Source organism: Ranitomeya imitator, chromosome 8, assembly GCF_032444005.1.
Source record: "Ranitomeya imitator isolate aRanImi1 chromosome 8, aRanImi1.pri, whole genome shotgun sequence".
NCBI classification, from domain to species: domain Eukaryota; kingdom Metazoa; phylum Chordata; class Amphibia; order Anura; family Dendrobatidae; genus Ranitomeya; species Ranitomeya imitator.
This window is the reverse complement of record NC_091289.1, coordinates 5,447,658-5,464,661: the sequence shown is the minus strand read 5'-3', so window position 1 is coordinate 5,464,661 and position 17,004 is coordinate 5,447,658. Positions and strand designations below refer to the sequence as shown.

The 17,004-nt window shown below is 50.6% G+C and overlaps 1 protein-coding gene across 2 annotated transcripts; it reads right to left on the bottom strand.

Moving 5' to 3' along the window:
• Positions 1–1,567: 1,567 nt before the first annotated feature.
• Positions 1,568–8,098, bottom strand: LOC138647244 (osteocalcin-like). 2 transcript variants are annotated; one of them, XM_069736134.1, is made up of 5 exons: positions 7,948–8,098; positions 4,680–4,727; positions 4,016–4,088; positions 2,639–3,610; positions 1,568–2,552 (listed from the first exon to the last, which is right to left on the bottom strand). In XM_069736134.1, exons 1-4 carry the CDS (start codon positions 8,006–8,008, stop codon positions 3,481–3,483), a joined length of 312 nt encoding a protein of 103 aa, XP_069592235.1. In that variant the 5' UTR covers positions 8,009–8,098; the 3' UTR covers positions 1,568–2,552; positions 2,639–3,480. The 2 variants fall into 2 exon arrangements, with proteins under 2 accessions (XP_069592235.1, XP_069592234.1); XM_069736133.1 differs by having other exon boundaries at positions 4,680–4,739; positions 7,948–8,094.
• Between the last annotated feature and the right edge of the window lie 8,906 nt (positions 8,099–17,004).

The following is a 17,004-nucleotide window of genomic DNA, read 5'->3' as shown; positions in this document are numbered from 1 at the left end:
TGCAAAAACAGAAAAAACTCATCCGAGAAATTGCTACAATATGAGGAGTGGCAAAATCTACAGTTTGGTCCATCCTGAGAAAGAAAGAAAGCACTGGTGAACTCATCATTGCAAAAAGACCTGGGGGCTCACGGAAGACAACAGTGGTGGATGATCGCAGAATAATCTCCATGGTGAAGAGAAACCCCTTCACAACAGCCGACCAAGTGACCAACACTCTCCAGGAGGTCGGCGTATCAATATCCAAATCTACCATAAAGAGAAGACTGCATGAAAGTAACTACAGAGGGTTCACTGCACGGTGCAGCCGCTCATAAGCATCAAGAAGAAAAAGGCTAAAAACATCTAAAGAAGACAGCACAGTTCTGGAAGAACATTCTATGGACAGATGAAACCGAGATCAACCTCTACCAGAATGATGGAAAGAGAAAAGTATGGCGAAGGCGCGGCTCATGATCCAAAGCACCACATCATGTGTAACACCCGGCGGAGGCAGTGTGATGGCGCGGGCATGCATAAACCCGGCGGAGGCAGTGTGATGGCGCGGGCATGCATAAACCCGGCGGAGGCAGTGTGATGGCGCGGGCATGCATAAACCCGGCGGAGGCAGTGTGATGGCGCGGGCATGCATAAACCCGGCGGAGGCAGTGTGATGGCTTGGGCATGCATGGCTGCCAGTGGCACTGGGTCACTAGTGTTTATTGATGATGTGACACATGACAGTAGAATGAATTCTGAGGTCTTCAGAGCCGCCATACTGTGTGCTCAGATCCAGCCACATGCAGCCAAACTGATTGGTCGTCGTTTCATACAACAGATGGACAATGACCCAAAACATAAAGCCAAAGCAACCCAGGAGTTTATTAAAGCAAAGAAGTGGAATATTCTTGAATGGCCAAGTCAGTCACCTGATCTCAACCCAATTGAGCAGCATTTCACTTGTTAAAGACTAAACTTCAGACAGAAAGGCCCAGAAACAAACAGCAACTGAAAACCACCGCAGTGAAGGCCGATCATCAAAAAGGAGGAAACACAGCGTCTGGTGATGTCCATGAGCTCAAGACTTCAGGCAGTCATTGCCAACAAAGGGCTTTCAACCAAGTACTAGAAATTAACATTTTATTTAAAATTATTGAATCTGTCCAATTACTTTTGGTTCCTTTAAAAACAGGGTGGCACATGTTAAGAAGCTGAAACTCCTAAACCCTTCATCCAATATTAATGTGGATAACCTCAAATGAAAGCTGAAAGTCTGAACTTCAACTGCATCTGAATTGTTTTTAAAATTCATTGTGGTAATGTCTATAACCAAAATTAGAAAAATGTTGTCTCTGTCCAAATATATATGGACCTAACTGTAGATCACTCTGTGTGTAATGACTCTATAGAGTATATGAGATGAACTGTATTGAAGAAATGAAATAAATTCACTTTTTGATGATATTCTAATTTAGTGAGAAGCACTTGTAGCAATTTTCCTTCTACCTTTGCTGATTATGGAGACATTTTTAGTGTTTTCTCCTATTTCTGGAATGTTTGTGAAATGAAATATTCTCTTGTGACCAAATTTATGCTTCAGTAAAAGTTTGTGTATTTGGCTCCGAAATGATGATCTACATATCAAGCATAAAACTGGGTGTACAGGGTCACATATAGGGTCACACACGTCTTATTACATGGGGTGTACAGGGTCACTTATATGGGGTCACACACGTCTTATTTCATGGGTGTACAGGGTCACTTATATGGGGTCACACACGTCTTATTACATGGGGTGTACAGGGTCACATATAGGGTCACACGTCTTATTACATGGGGTGTACAGGGTCACTTATATGGGGTCACACACGTCTTATTACATGGGGTGTACAGGGTCACATATAGGGTCACACGTCTTATTACATGGGGTGTACAGGGCCACTTATATGGGGTCACACACGTCTTATTACATGGGGTGTACAGGGTCACATATAGGGTCACACACGTCTTATTACATGGGGTGTACAGGGTCACATAGGGTCACACACGTCTTATTACATGGGGTGTACAGGGTCACTTATATGGGGTCATACACGTCTTATTACATGGGGTGTACAGGGTCACTTATATGGGGTCACACACGTCTTATTACATGGGGTGTACAGGGTCACTTATGAGGTCACACATTACATGGGGTGTACAGGGTCACATGGGGTCACACTCATCTTATTACATGGGGTGTACAGGGCCACTTATAGGGGGTCACACACGTCTTATTACATGGGGTGTACAGGGTCACTTATATGGGGTCACACACGTCTTATTACATGGGGTGTACAGGGTCACTTATGGGGTCACACACGTCTTATTACATGGGGTGTACAGGGTCACATGGGGTCACACTCATCTTATTACATGGGGTGTACAGGGCCACTTATAGGGGGTCACACACGTCTTATTACATGGGGTGTACAGGGTCACTTATATGGGGTCACACACGTCTTATTACATGGGGTGTACAGGGTCACTTATGGGGTCACACACGTCTTATTACATGGGGTGTACAGGGTCACCTGGGGTCACACACGTCTTATTACATGGGGTGTACAGGGTCACTTATGGGGTCACACGTCTTATTACATGGGGTGTACAGGGTCACATGGGGTCACACTCATCTTATTACATGGGGTGTACAGGGCCACTTATAGGGGGTCACACACGTCTTATTACATGGGGTGTACAGGGTCACTTATATGGGGTCACACACGTCTTATTACATGGGGCGTACAGGGTCACTCATATAAGGTCACACACGTCTTATTACATGGGGTGTACAGGGTCACATATGTGGGGTCACACACGTCTTATTACATGGGGTGTACAGGGTCACTTATATGGGGTCACACGTCTTATTACATGGGGTGTACAGGGTCACTTATATGGGGTCACACACGTCTTATTACATGGGGTGTACAGGGTCACTTATATGGGGTCACACACGTCTTATTACATGGGGTGTACAGGGTCACTTATATGGGGTCACACACGTCTTATTACATGGGGTGTACAGGGTCACTTATATGGGGTCACACACGTCTTATTACATGGGGTGTACAGGGTCACATGGGGTCACACTCATCTTATTACATGGGGTGTACAGGGCCACTTATAGGGGGTCACACACGTCTTATTACATGGGGTGTACAGGGTCACTTATATGGGGTCACACACGTCTTATTACATGGGGCGTACAGGGTCACTCATATAAGGTCACACACGTCTTATTACATGGGGTGTACAGGGTCACTTATATGGGGTCACACACGTCTTATTACATGGGGTGTACAGGGTCACTTATATGGGGTCACACACGTCTTATTACATGGGGTGCACAGGGTCACTCATATAAGGTCACACATGTCTTATTTGACATTAGATCATATCGGAAGCCTCAACGCTGCAGATTTGGGGTCCGTGCCCCCTTCACTCATGGCTCTTGATTCACACGCGCCCAAAGTATCTCTGATAGGCCGGGTAGAAGCCGACCCACTCTGACAGCTGATCGCAGGGCCGGTAGTTCTCACACTGCTCCATCTTTATCTCCAGAGGAGACTTTATTCTCGAAAACATCCTAAAATACAAGAAAGAGAATGAAGGAAAGAATGTTGGGAGTTGTCATTCTCTGCCAGCAATAAAAAATGTCTTTCACTCTTCTGGGGAAAGCAGGTGACAGCTATTATGGCCGCTGTGGCACTTCAGCACTTATCGCTTGTTGTACAGATTTTTCCAGACTTTTTCACAAGGATTCTTGTATCACTCCCATCATCACGGGCCAGAAAAGCTGATAATGTTCTGTCCGTCATACACCCAGGATAGATCACCCTCATCATCCCTGACCCCAGGAGCTAACAATCTACTCTCTATGCGAAGCCCCATCGGGGCTCACACTGGAGAGGAACCATCGGGGCTCACACTGGACAGACCCGAGTCCCTGTGAGCACAGTATTGAGGCGCAGCGACCCGTCACAAGACTCACCTTTCTAAAAAGTCATAGGAGCGCCGGTGCCTCTTAATGACGGAGTTTGCTGCGCTCCGCGACATCAGAACGTCTTAAAGGGAAAGAAAAAAGCAAAGTAAATATGAAGGCGATGGACAAACGTGATGACGGGTCGGAGAGCAGACAGAGCTACATGGTGGAAAAGAGCAGATACCTCAGCAGCACAGAGCATTTCAGCACAGGAGTGTGCCGGTTATAGGAGGTCATAGGGAAGAAGTTAGATAGTAGGAGCAAGGTTCCTCAGCAGCACAGGAGTGTGCCAGTTATAGAAGGTCATAGGGAAGAAGTTACATAACGGAAGGAGCACGGTCCCTCAGCGGCACAGAGTATTTCAGCACAGGAATGTAATGGTTATAGGAGGTCATAGGGAAGAAGTTACATAACGGAAGGAGCACGGTCCCTCAGCGGCACAGAGTATTTCAGCACAGGAATGTGATGGTTATAGGAGGTCATAGGGAAGAAGTTACATAACGGAAAGAGCACGGTCCCTCAGCGGCACAGAGTATTTCAGCACAGGAATGTAATGGTTATAGGAGGTCATAGGGAAGAAGTTACATAATGGAAGGAGCAGGGTCACTCAGCCGCACAAAATATTTCAGCAGAAAAATGCATTGATCTTTTATGTTAGGATGATGACTGTTACCTTGATCATTTAACAACTTCCTTGAATTTCCATGTGGGGGATCATCACCTGCAGCAAAAACTAAAAAATAGTTACATTCTGCAGTGTAATATTAGAAATATTAAAATATAAGAGAAGGTTTAGCTGCCTGATCATAAAGGGAGAAATGGAGGCCGGACCCAACGCTCAGACTAGTTGTAAAAATGTGTTGTGGCCACATGATGGCGCTGGAGCGAATCAAAGACATGTCACAGTGTAATGCTGCTTTCACACATCAGTTTTTTGCCGTCAGGCTAAATCCAGCGTATTTTGAAAAAAAACGGATCTGGCAAAAGTTGCTGCCGGATTCGTTTTTTTTCTCATAGACTTGTATTAGCAACGGATTGCCTCACGTTTCATCCGTTTTTTGCCGCATCCATCAAAAATGTGTTTACCGGCGGCCGGAGAAAATGGATATATTAAAGTTTTTTGTGTCCATCGAAAAAATGGACAGCGATGGATCCGGCAGCGTCCGGCGTTTGCTATAATGGAAGCCTATGGCGCTGGATCTGTAAAATGACTGATCCCAGCACCAGATTCCGTTTTATTTAAACTGAGCATGTTTTAAATCTCTCATCAGCTAGTCCCCGGATATCAGCTAGTCAAAAAAACGGATCCGTCGCATCAGTTTTTCACAATTTGTGATGGATCCGTTTTTCAACATTCGCCGGATTGAGCCTGACAGCAAAAAACTGATGTGTGAAAGTAGCCTAAGTCGGTCAACAGTGTGCAGCTGAGCCGTGTATCTAATCCCATCCTGTGTGATACTGTCTGCTGAGCCGCGTATCAAATCCCATCCTGTGTGATACTGACTGCTGAGCCGTGTATCTAATCCTATCCTGTGTGATACTGTCTGCGGAGCCGTGTATCTAATCCTCTCCTGTGTGATACTGACTGCTGAGCCGTGTATCTAATCCTCTCCTGTGCGATACTGACTGCTGAGCTGTGTATCTAATCCTATCCTGTGTGATACTGTCTGCTGAGCCGTGTATCTAATCCTCTCCTGTGTGATACTGTCTGCGGAGCCGTGTATCTAATCCTATCCTGTGTGATACTGTCTGCTGAGCCGTGTATCTAATCCCATCCTGTGTGATACTGACTGCTGAGCCGTGTATCTAATCCTATCCTGTGTGATACTGTCTGCTGAGCCGTGTATCTAATCCCATCCTGTGTGATACTGACTGCTGAGCCGTGTATCTAATCCTATCCTGTGTGATACTGTCTGCTGAGCTGTGTATCTAATCCTCTCCTGTGTGATACTGTCTGCGGAGCCATGTATCTAATCCTCTCCTGTGTGATACTGACTGCTGAGCCGTGTATCTAATCCTCTCCTGTGTGATACTGACTGCTGAGCCGTGTATCTAATCCTCTCCTGTGTGATACTGTCTGCTGAGCCGTGTATCTAATCCTCTCCTGTGTGATACTGACTGCTGAGCTGTGTATCTAATCCTATCCTGTGTGATACTGTCTGCTGAGCCGTGTGTCTAATCCTATCCTGTGTGATACTGTCTGCGGAGCCATGTATCTAATCCTCTCCTGTGTGATACTGACTGCGGAGCCATGTATCTAATCCTCTCCTGTGTGATACTGTCTGCGGAGCCATGTATCTAATCCTCTCCTGTGTGATACTGACTGCTGAGCTGTGTATCTAATCCTATCCTGTGTGATACTGTCTGCTGAGCCGTGTATCTAATTCTATCCTGTGTGATACTGTCTGCTGAGCCGTGTATCTAATCCCATCCTGTGTGATACTGACTGCTGAGCCGTGTATCTAATCCTCTCCTGTGTGATACGGTCTGCTGAGCCGTGTATCTAATCCTCTCCTGTGTGATACAGTCTACGGAGCCATGTATCTAATCCTCTCCTGTGTGATACTGACTGCTGAGCTGTGTATCTAATCCCATCCTGTGTGATACTGTCTGCTGAGCCGTGTATCTAATCCCATCCTGTGTGATACTGACTGCTGAGTCGTGTATCTAATCCTCTCCTGTGTGATACTGACTGCTGAGCTGTGTATCTAATCCTGTCCTCTGTGATACTGACTGCTGAGCCGTGTATCTAATCCTATCCTGTGTGATACTGTCTGCTGAGCCGTGTATCTAATCCCATCCTGTGTGATACTGACTGCTGAGTCGTGTATCTAATCCTCTCCTGTGTGATACGGTCTGCTGAGTCGCGTATCTAATCCTATCCTGTGTGATACTGACTGCTGAGCCATGTATCTAATCCTATCCTGTGTGATACTGACTGCTGAGCTGTGTATCTAATCCTATCCTGTGTGATACTGACTGCTGAGCCGTGTATCTAATCCTCCCCTGTGTGATACTGACTGCTGAGCTGTGTATCTAATCCCATCCTGTGTGATACTGTCTGCTGAGCCGTGTATCTAATCCTCCCCTGTGTGATACTGACTGCTGAGCTGTGTATCTAATCCCATCCTGTGTGATACTGTCTGCTGAGCCGTGTATCTAATCCTCTCCTGTGTGATACTGACTGCTGAGCTGTCTAATCCTCTCCTGTGTGATACTGACTGCTGAGCTGTGTATCTAATCCTATCCTGTGTGATACTGACTGCTGAGCTGTGTATCTAATCCTCTCCTGTGTGATACTGACTGCTGAGCCGTGTATCTAATCCTGTCCTGTGTGATACTGACTGCTGAGCCATGTATCTAATCCTCTCCTGTGTGATACTGTCTGCTGAGCCGTGTATCTAATCCTATCCTGTGTGATACTGTCTGCTGAGCTGTGTATCTAATCCTCTGAAAAGAGGGAAACGACAGAACGTGCAGTCCTGCAGGATAATCAATACAATCTATTACTCCCTGTTATCAGCCATGACAGTCCTGCCCCCATGACCCCTCTTGCTATAAGCTCTGGTCTTTCCGGTGGCTGCTCCTTTAAAGGGAACCTGTCACCTGAATTTGGCGGGACAGGTTTCTGGTCATATGGGCGGAGTTTTGGGGTGTTTGATTCACCCTTTCCTTACCTGCTGGCTGCATGCTGGCCACAATATTGGGTTGAAGTTCATGCTGTGTCTTTCCATAGTACATGCCTGCACAAGGCAATCTTGCCTTGCGCAGGCGTGTACTACGGAGGACACAGCATGAACTTCAATCCAATATCGCGGCCAGCATGCAGCCAGCAGGTAAGGAAAGGGTGAATCAAACACCCCAAAACCACGCCCATATGACCCAAAACCAGTCCCGCCAAATTCAGGTGACAGGTTCCCTTTAATATCAGTGTTTCTCACCTTTAAGGGCGAGGCATCCGGCCATGATCCCCAGCAGGGAGAGGACCATCAGCTTCTTCATGGTGTTGGTGTCACTTTTCTGTGCTCAGCTGTGATCTGCTTCCTCCTTATCTGGTGTCTGCTTTGTATTATGGCCTCTTATATAATAGCGGCTTTTATTCTTTGTTCCCGTAGCCAAATTCTTGGGGTGTCAGCTCATTCTTGGATGGGGTTATGGATGTCGTGGCCGATCAGGCGCATTCATAAAGTCACAAGGTCCCTGCCGCTCTCAGTATCCAACTGGATTCCAGAATATCAACCATCGCTGTCAGTCCGATCCGTCCTAATGCATAATGCTGCCATACAGTGCCAACATACAATCCTGCAATACAGTGCCGTCATACAGTGCTGCCATACAGTGCCAACATACAATCCTGCAATACAGTGCCGTCATACAATCCTGCCATACAGTGCTGCCATATAGTGCCAACATACAATCCTGCAATACAGTGCCGTCATACAGTGCTGCCATATAGTACTGCAATACAGTGCCAACATACAATCCTGCCATACAGTGCCAACATACAATTCTACAATCCTGCCATACTGTGCCTCCATATAGTGCTGTCATACAGTGCCAACATACAATCCTGCCATACAGTGCCGCCATATAGTGCTGTCATACAGTGCCAACATACAATCCTGCCATACAGTGCCGCCATATAGTGCTGTCATACATTGCAAACATACAGTGCCGCCATACAGTGCCAACATACAATCCTGCCATACTGTGCCTCCATATAGTGCTGTCATACAGTGCCAACATACAATCCTGCCATACAGTGCCGTCATACAGTGCTGCCATACAGTGCCAACATACAATCCTGCCATACAGTGCTGCCATATAGTGCCAACATACAATCCTGCAATACAGTGCCGTCATACAGTGCTGCCATATAGTACTGCGATACAGTGCCAACATACAATTCTACAATCCTGCCATACAGTGCCGCCATATAGTGCTGTCATACATTGCCAACATACAGTGCCGCCATACAGTGCCAACATACAATCCTGCCATACTGTGCCTCCATATAGTGCTGTCATACAGTGCCAACATACAATCCTGCCATACAGTACCGCCATATAGTGCTGTCATACAGTGCCAACATACAATCCTGCCATACTGTGCCTCCATATAGTGCTGTCATACAGTGCCAACATACAATCCTGCCATACTGTGCCGCCATATAGTGCTGTCATACAGTGCCAACATACAATCCTGCCATACAGTGCCGCCATATAGTGCCTATTTAATGCCGCTGTACAATGCGGGAGTATTGGAACTATACTGTGACAATTCAGAAAGGTCACCAATATGGTGAGACTGAAAAATCCCTTTAATACTGGCACAGAGTTCCTAGAAAACAGCTCCATACTGTGCCCACATCGGAGCGCCATATAACGCACGGATAATAATACTGTGCTGCCGGCTGTCATGGAGGTTTGTGCGACTTCCCACACTGTTACTGACCACCGTCACTGACCTCCCCACACCGTTGCTGACTTCCCCACACCATCGCTGTCCTCCCCACACCGTCGCTGTCCTCCCCACACCGTCGCTGACCTCCCCACACCGTCGCTGACCTCCCCACACCGTCGCTGTCCTCCCCACACCGTCGCTGACCTCCCCACACCGTCGCTGACCTCCCCACACCGTCGCTGACCTCCCCACACCGTCGCTGACCTCCCCACACCGTCGCTGACCTCCCCACACCGTTGCAGACCACAGCCACGCCGGTCAGCCATGATGATCTATCTCTCAGCGTTCACCACTGGCGTCTCCAGACCCTCACGTCTGTCACCTGTGCTCAGATGGAGCCATGAAGGAGACTTAGTGCAGCAGATGAGACACATCACGGAGATGTCCAGCAGTGCCATCAGCTCAGAACGGTGCGGAGAAGTCGTCTCCATGGAAGAATTGAGTCCAAAACCCCAAACCTTCTACATGGGAGCAAGTGACTCAACTGCAGAAAACCCAGGAACTAAGGGGCAGATAATGTCAGCAGGACTGCGGATGGGGACGTGGAATATTCGGCTGGGACTGAAGCAGATTGGAACAAAGGCTGGAGACAAGAACGAGGGTCTGCAGAGCAGCGAGGCAGCTGGGGGTCCGCAGGTCAGCGGCTGCATTTCAGCAGAGTTGTGGATTTGGTCAGGATTAAGCAAAAACCAGGAGTGGGTGATAAATACAGGAGTGGTGCAGATGTTTCTATTATACTTTTCCTCTGTTTGTTCCCCTCCTGGTTTTGGCTACAAAAACTGATGTAAAATACTGACCAAATACTGCTAGTGTGACGGCAGCCTGACACTGACGAGCCCCTCACACACCTGACTCCTGACACCCCCATACCTCTTACTGCAGGGCTTTCATCAACACACACAAACCTGTGGCCTTCAGTCACATGGAAAACCCGACCGGAAATCCGTGACTCCCATGCACACCTATGGACTTCATCCTCTGCATGCACAACTTGGGGAGAACACACAGCGCCCCCTACCTGTGACATGAGTCACTGCCTCACATTGCAATCACAGCTACACCTGCGACTGCCATGCACACCTATGGCCTTCATACGCCCCTGGGCATTCTGGGGAGCACAAACAGCGCCCCCTAGCTGTAACAGGGGTCACTGCCTCACAGCGATCACCAGATACTGAAGATGGAGGTGACGGGCGGTCACTAGATACTGATGATGGAGGTGACGGACGGTAACTAGATACCAATGATGGAGTGGATGGGCAGTCACCAGATACTGATGATGGAGGTGACGGGCAGTCACCAGATACTGATGATGGAGGTGACGGGCGGTCACCAGATACTGATGATGGAGGTGACGGGCGGTCACCAGATACTGATGATGGAGGTGAAGGGCGGTCACCAGATACTGATGATGGAGGAGACGGGCAGTCACCAGATATTGGTGATGGAGGTGACGGGCGGTCACCAGATACTGATGATGGAGGAGACGGGCGGTCACCAGATACTGATGATGGAGGGGAAAGGCAGTCACCAGATACTGATGATGGAGGAGACAGGTGGTCACCAGATACTGATGATGGAGGAGACGGGCGGTCACCAGATATTGATGATGGAGGGGAAAGGCAGTCACCAGATACTGATGATGGAGGAGACGGGCGGTCACCAGATACTGATGATGGAGGGGAAAGGCAGTCACCAGATACTGATGATGGAGGAGACGGGCGGTCACCAGATACTGATGATGGAGGTGACGGGCGGTCACCAGATACTGATGATGGAGGTGACGGGCGGTCACCAGATACTGATGATGGAGGAGACAGGTGGTCATCAGATACTGATGATGGAGGAGACGGGCGGTCACCAGATACTGATGATGGAGGAGACGGGTGGTCACCAGATACTGATGATGGAGGAGACAGGCGGTCACTAGATACTGATGATGGAGGAGACAGGCGGTCACTAGATACTGATGATGGAGGAGACGGGCGGTCACCAGATACTGATGATGGAGGAGACGGGTGGTCACCAGATACTGATGATGGAGGTGACGGGCGGTCACCAGATACTGATGATGGAGGAGACGGGCGGTCACTAGATACTGATGATGGAGGAGACAGGCGGTCACTAGATACTGATGATGGAGGCGACGGGCGATCACCAGATACTGATGATGGAGGTGACGGGCGGTCACCAGATACTGATGATGGAGGAGACGGGCGGTCACTAGATACTGATGATGGAGGAGACAGGCGGTCACTAGATACTGATGATGGAGGCGACGGGCGATCACCAGATACTGATGATGGAGGTGACGGGCGGTCACCAGATACTAATGATGGAGGAGACGGGCAGTCACTAGATACTGATGATGGAGGAGACGGGCGGTCACCAGATACTGATGATGGAGGAGACGGGCAGTCACCAGATATTGGTGATGGAGGTGACGGGCGGTCACCAGATACTGATGATGGAGGAGACGGGCGGTCACCAGATACTGATGATGGAGGGGAAAGGCAGTCACCAGATACTGATGATGGAGGAGACAGGTGGTCACCAGATACTGATGATGGAGGAGACGGGCGGTCACCAGATATTGATGATGGAGGGGAAAGGCAGTCACCAGATACTGATGATGGAGGAGACGGGCGGTCACCAGATACTGATGATGGAGGGGAAAGGCAGTCACCAGATACTGATGATGGAGGAGACGGGCGGTCACCAGATACTGATGATGGAGGTGACGGGCGGTCACCAGATACTGATGATGGAGGTGACGGGCGGTCACCAGATACTGATGATGGAGGAGACAGGTGGTCATCAGATACTGATGATGGAGGAGACGGGCGGTCACCAGATACTGATGATGGAGGAGACGGGTGGTCACCAGATACTGATGATGGAGGAGACAGGCGGTCACCAGATACTGATGATGGAGGAGACGGGCGGTCACCAGATACTGATGATGGAGGAGACGGGTGGTCACCAGATACTGATGATGGAGGAGACGGGCGATCACCAGATACTGATGATGGAGGTGACGGGCGGTCACCAGATACTGATGATGGAGGAGACGGGCGGTCACTAGATACTGATGATGGAGGAGACAGGCGGTCACTAGATACTGATGATGGAGGCGACGGGCGATCACCAGATACTGATGATGGAGGTGACGGGCGGTCACCAGATACTAATGATGGAGGAGACGGGCAGTCACTAGATACTGATGATGGAGGAGACGGGCGGTCACCAGATACTGATGATGGAGGCGACGGGCGGTCACTAGATATTGATGATGGAGGCGACGGGCGGTCACCAGATACTGATGATGGAGGAGATGGGCGGTCACCAGATACTGATGACAGAGGAGACGGGCGGTCACCAGATACTGATGACGGAGGAGACAGGCGGTCACCAGATACTGATGATGGAGGAGACGGGCGGTCACCAGATACTGATGATGGAGGCGACGGGCGGTCACTAGATACTGATGATGGAGGCGACGGGCGGTCACCAGATACTGATGATGGAGGAGATGGGCGGTCACCAGATACTGATGACGGAGGAGACAGGCGGTCACCAGATACTGATGATGGAGGTGACGGGCGGTCACCAGATACTGATGATGGAGGAGACGGGCGGTCACCAGATACTGATGATGGAGGTGATGGGTGGTCACCAGATACTGATGATGGAGGAGATGGGCGGTCACCAGATACTGATGATGGAGGAGATGGGCGGTCACCAGATATTGATGATGGAGGTGACAGGCGGTCACCAGATACTGATGATGGAGGTGACGGGCGGTCACCAGATACTGATGATGGAGGTGACGGGCGGTCACCAGATACTGATGATGGAGGAGACGGGCGGTCACCAGATACTGATGATGGAGGAGACGGGCGGTCACTAGATACTGATGATGGAGGCGACGGGCGATCACTAGATATTGATGATGGAGGCGACGGGCGGTCACCAGATACTGATGATGGAGGAGACGGGCGGTCACCAGATACTGATGATGGAGGTGACGGGCGGTCACCAGATATTGATGATGGAGGTGACGGGCGGTCACCAGATACTGATGATGGAGGTGACGGGCGGTCACCAGATACTGATGATGGAGGTGACGGGCGGTCACCAGATACTGATGATGGAGGAGACGGGCGGTCACCAGATACTGATGATGGAGGAGACGGGCGGTCACTAGATACTGATGATGGAGGCGACGGGCGATCACTAGATATTGATGATGGAGGCGACGGGCGGTCACCAGATACTGATGATGGAGGAGATGGGCGGTCACCAGATACTGATGACGGAGGAGACAGGCGGTCACCAGATACTGATGATGGAGGAGACGGGCGGTCACCAGATACTGATGATGGAGGAGACGGGCGGTCACCAGATACTGATGATGGAGGAGACAGGCGGTCACCAGATACTGATGATGGAGGCGACGGGCGGTCACTAGATATTGGTGATGGAGGCGACGGGCGGTCACCAGATACTGATGATGGAGGAGATGGGCGGTCACCAGATACTGATGACGGAGGAGACAGGCGGTCACCAGATACTGATGACGGAGGAGACAGGCGGTCACCAGATACTGATGATGGAGGAGACGGGCGGTCACCAGATACTGATGATGGAGGCGACGGGCGGTCACTAGATATTGATGATGGAGGCGACGGGCGGTCACCAGATACTGATGATGGAGGAGATGGGCGGTCACCAGATACTGATGACGGAGGAGACAGGCGGTCACCAGATACTGATGACGGAGGAGACAGGCGGTCACCAGATACTGATGATGGAGGTGACGGGCGGTCACCAGATACTGATGATGGAGGTGATGGGTGGTCACCAGATACTGATGACGGAGGAGACAGGCGGTCACCAGATACTGATGACGGAGGAGACAGGCGGTCACCAGATACTGATGATGGAGGAGACGGGCGGTCACCAGATACTGATGATGGAGGTGATGGGTGGTCACCAGATACTGATGATGGAGGAGATGGGCGGTCACCAGATATTGATGATGGAGGTGACAGGCGGTCACCAGATACTGATGATGGAGGTGACGGGCGGTCACCAGATACTGATGATGGAGGTGACGGGCGGTCACCAGATACTGATGATGGAGGAGACGGGCGGTCACCAGATACTGATGATGGAGGAGACGGGCGGTCACTAGATACTGATGATGGAGGCGACGGGCGATCACCAGATACTGATGATGGAGGTGATGGGCGGTCACCAGATACTGATGATGGAGGAGACGGACGGTCACCAGATACTGATGATGGAGGAGACGGGCGGTCACCAGATACTGATGATGGAGGTGACGGGCGGTCACCAGATACTGATGATGGAGGAGACGGGCGGTCACCAGATATTGATGATGGAGGGGACGGGCGGTCACCAGATACTGATGATGGAGGGGAAAGGCAGTCACCAGATACTGATGATGGAGGAGACGGGCGGTCACCAGATACTGATGATGGAGGGGAAAGGCAGTCACCAGATACTGATGATGGAGGTGACGGGCGGTCACCAGATACTGATGATGGAGGTGACGGGCGGTCACCAGATACTGATGATGGAGATGACGGGCGGTCACCAGATACTGATGATGGAGGAGACAGGTGGTCACCAGATACTGATGATGGAGGAGACGGGCGGTCACCAGATACTGATGATGGAGGAGACGGGTGGTCACCAGATACTGATGATGGAGGAGACGGGCGGTCACCAGATACTGATGATGGAGGAGACGGGTGGTCACCAGATACTGATGATGGAGGAGACGGGCGATCACCAGATACTGATGATGGAGGTGACGGGCGGTCACCAGATACTGATGATGGAGGAGACGGGCGGTCACTAGATACTAATGATGGAGGAGACAGGCGGTCACTAGATACTGATGATGGAGGCGACGGGCGATCACCAGATACTGATGATGGAGGTGACGGGCGGTCACCAGATACTAATGATGGAGGAGACGGGCAGTCACTAGATACTGATGATGGAGGAGACGGGCGGTCACCAGATACTGATGATGGAGGCGACGGGCGGTCACTAGATATTGATGATGGAGGCGACGGGCGGTCACCAGATACTGATGATGGAGGAGATGGGCGGTCACCAGATACTGATGACAGAGGAGACGGGCGGTCACCAGATACTGATGACGGAGGAGACAGGCGGTCACCAGATACTGATGATGGAGGAGACGGGCGGTCACCAGATACTGATGATGGAGGCGACGGGCGGTCACTAGATACTGATGATGGAGGCGACGGGCGGTCACCAGATACTGATGATGGAGGAGATGGGCGGTCACCAGGTACTGATGACGGAGGAGACAGGCGGTCACCAGATACTGATGATGGAGGTGACGGGCGGTCACCAGATACTGATGATGGAGGAGACGGGCGGTCACCAGATACTGATGATGGAGGTGATGGGTGGTCACCAGATACTGATGATGGAGGAGATGGGCGGTCACCAGATATTGATGATGGAGGTGACAGGCGGTCACCAGATACTGATGATGGAGGTGACGGGCGGTCACCAGATACTGATGATGGAGGTGACGGGCGGTCACCAGATACTGATGATGGAGGAGACGGGCGGTCACCAGATACTGATGATGGAGGAGACGGGCGGTCACTAGATACTGATGATGGAGGCGACGGGCGATCACTAGATATTGATGATGGAGGCGACGGGCGGTCACCAGATACTGATGATGGAGGAGATGGGCGGTCACCAGATACTGATGACGGAGGAGACAGGCGGTCACCAGATACTGATGATGGAGACGGGCGGTCACCAGATACTGATGATGGAGGTGACGGGCGGTCACCAGATATTGATGATGGAGGTGACAGGCGGTCACCAGATACTGATGATGGAGGTGACAGGCGGTCACCAGATACTGATGATGGAGGTGACGGGCGGTCACCAGATACTGATGATGGAGGAGACGGGCGGTCACTAGATACTGATGATGGAGGCGACGGGCGATCACTAGATATTGATGATGGAGGCGACGGGCGGTCACCAGATACTGATGATGGAGGAGATGGGCGGTCACCAGATACTGATGACGGAGGAGACAGGCGGTCACCAGATACTGATGATGGAGGAGACGGGCGGTCACTAGATACTGATGATGGAGGCGACGGGCGGTCACTAGATATTGGTGATGGAGGCGACGGGCGGTCACCAGATACTGATGATGGAGGAGATGGGCGGTCACCAGATACTGATGACGGAGGAGACAGGCGGTCACCAGATACTGATGACGGAGGAGACAGGCGGTCACCAGATACTGATGATGGAGGAGACGGGCGGTCACCAGATACTGATGATGGAGGCGACGGGCGGTCACTAGATATTGATGATGGAGGCGACGGGCGGTCACCAGATACTGATGATGGAGGAGATGGGCGGTCACCAGATACTGATGACGGAGGAGACGGGCGGTCACCAGATACTGATGACGGAGGAGACAGGCGGTCACC

Coding starts and splice junctions, on each gene's coding strand:
- LOC138647244 (XM_069736133.1), bottom strand. CDS start 8,008: ATGAAGAAGCTGATGGTCCTCTCCCTGCTGGGGATCATGGCCGGATGC. Junction 4,740..7,947: donor CGGATGCCTCGCCCTTAAAG/GTGAGAAACACT, acceptor ACTATTTTTTAG/TTTTTGCTGCAGGTGATGAT. Junction 4,089..4,679: donor GAAGTTGTTAAATGATCAAG/GTAACAGTCATC, acceptor TTTCCCTTTAAG/ACGTTCTGATGTCGCGGAGC.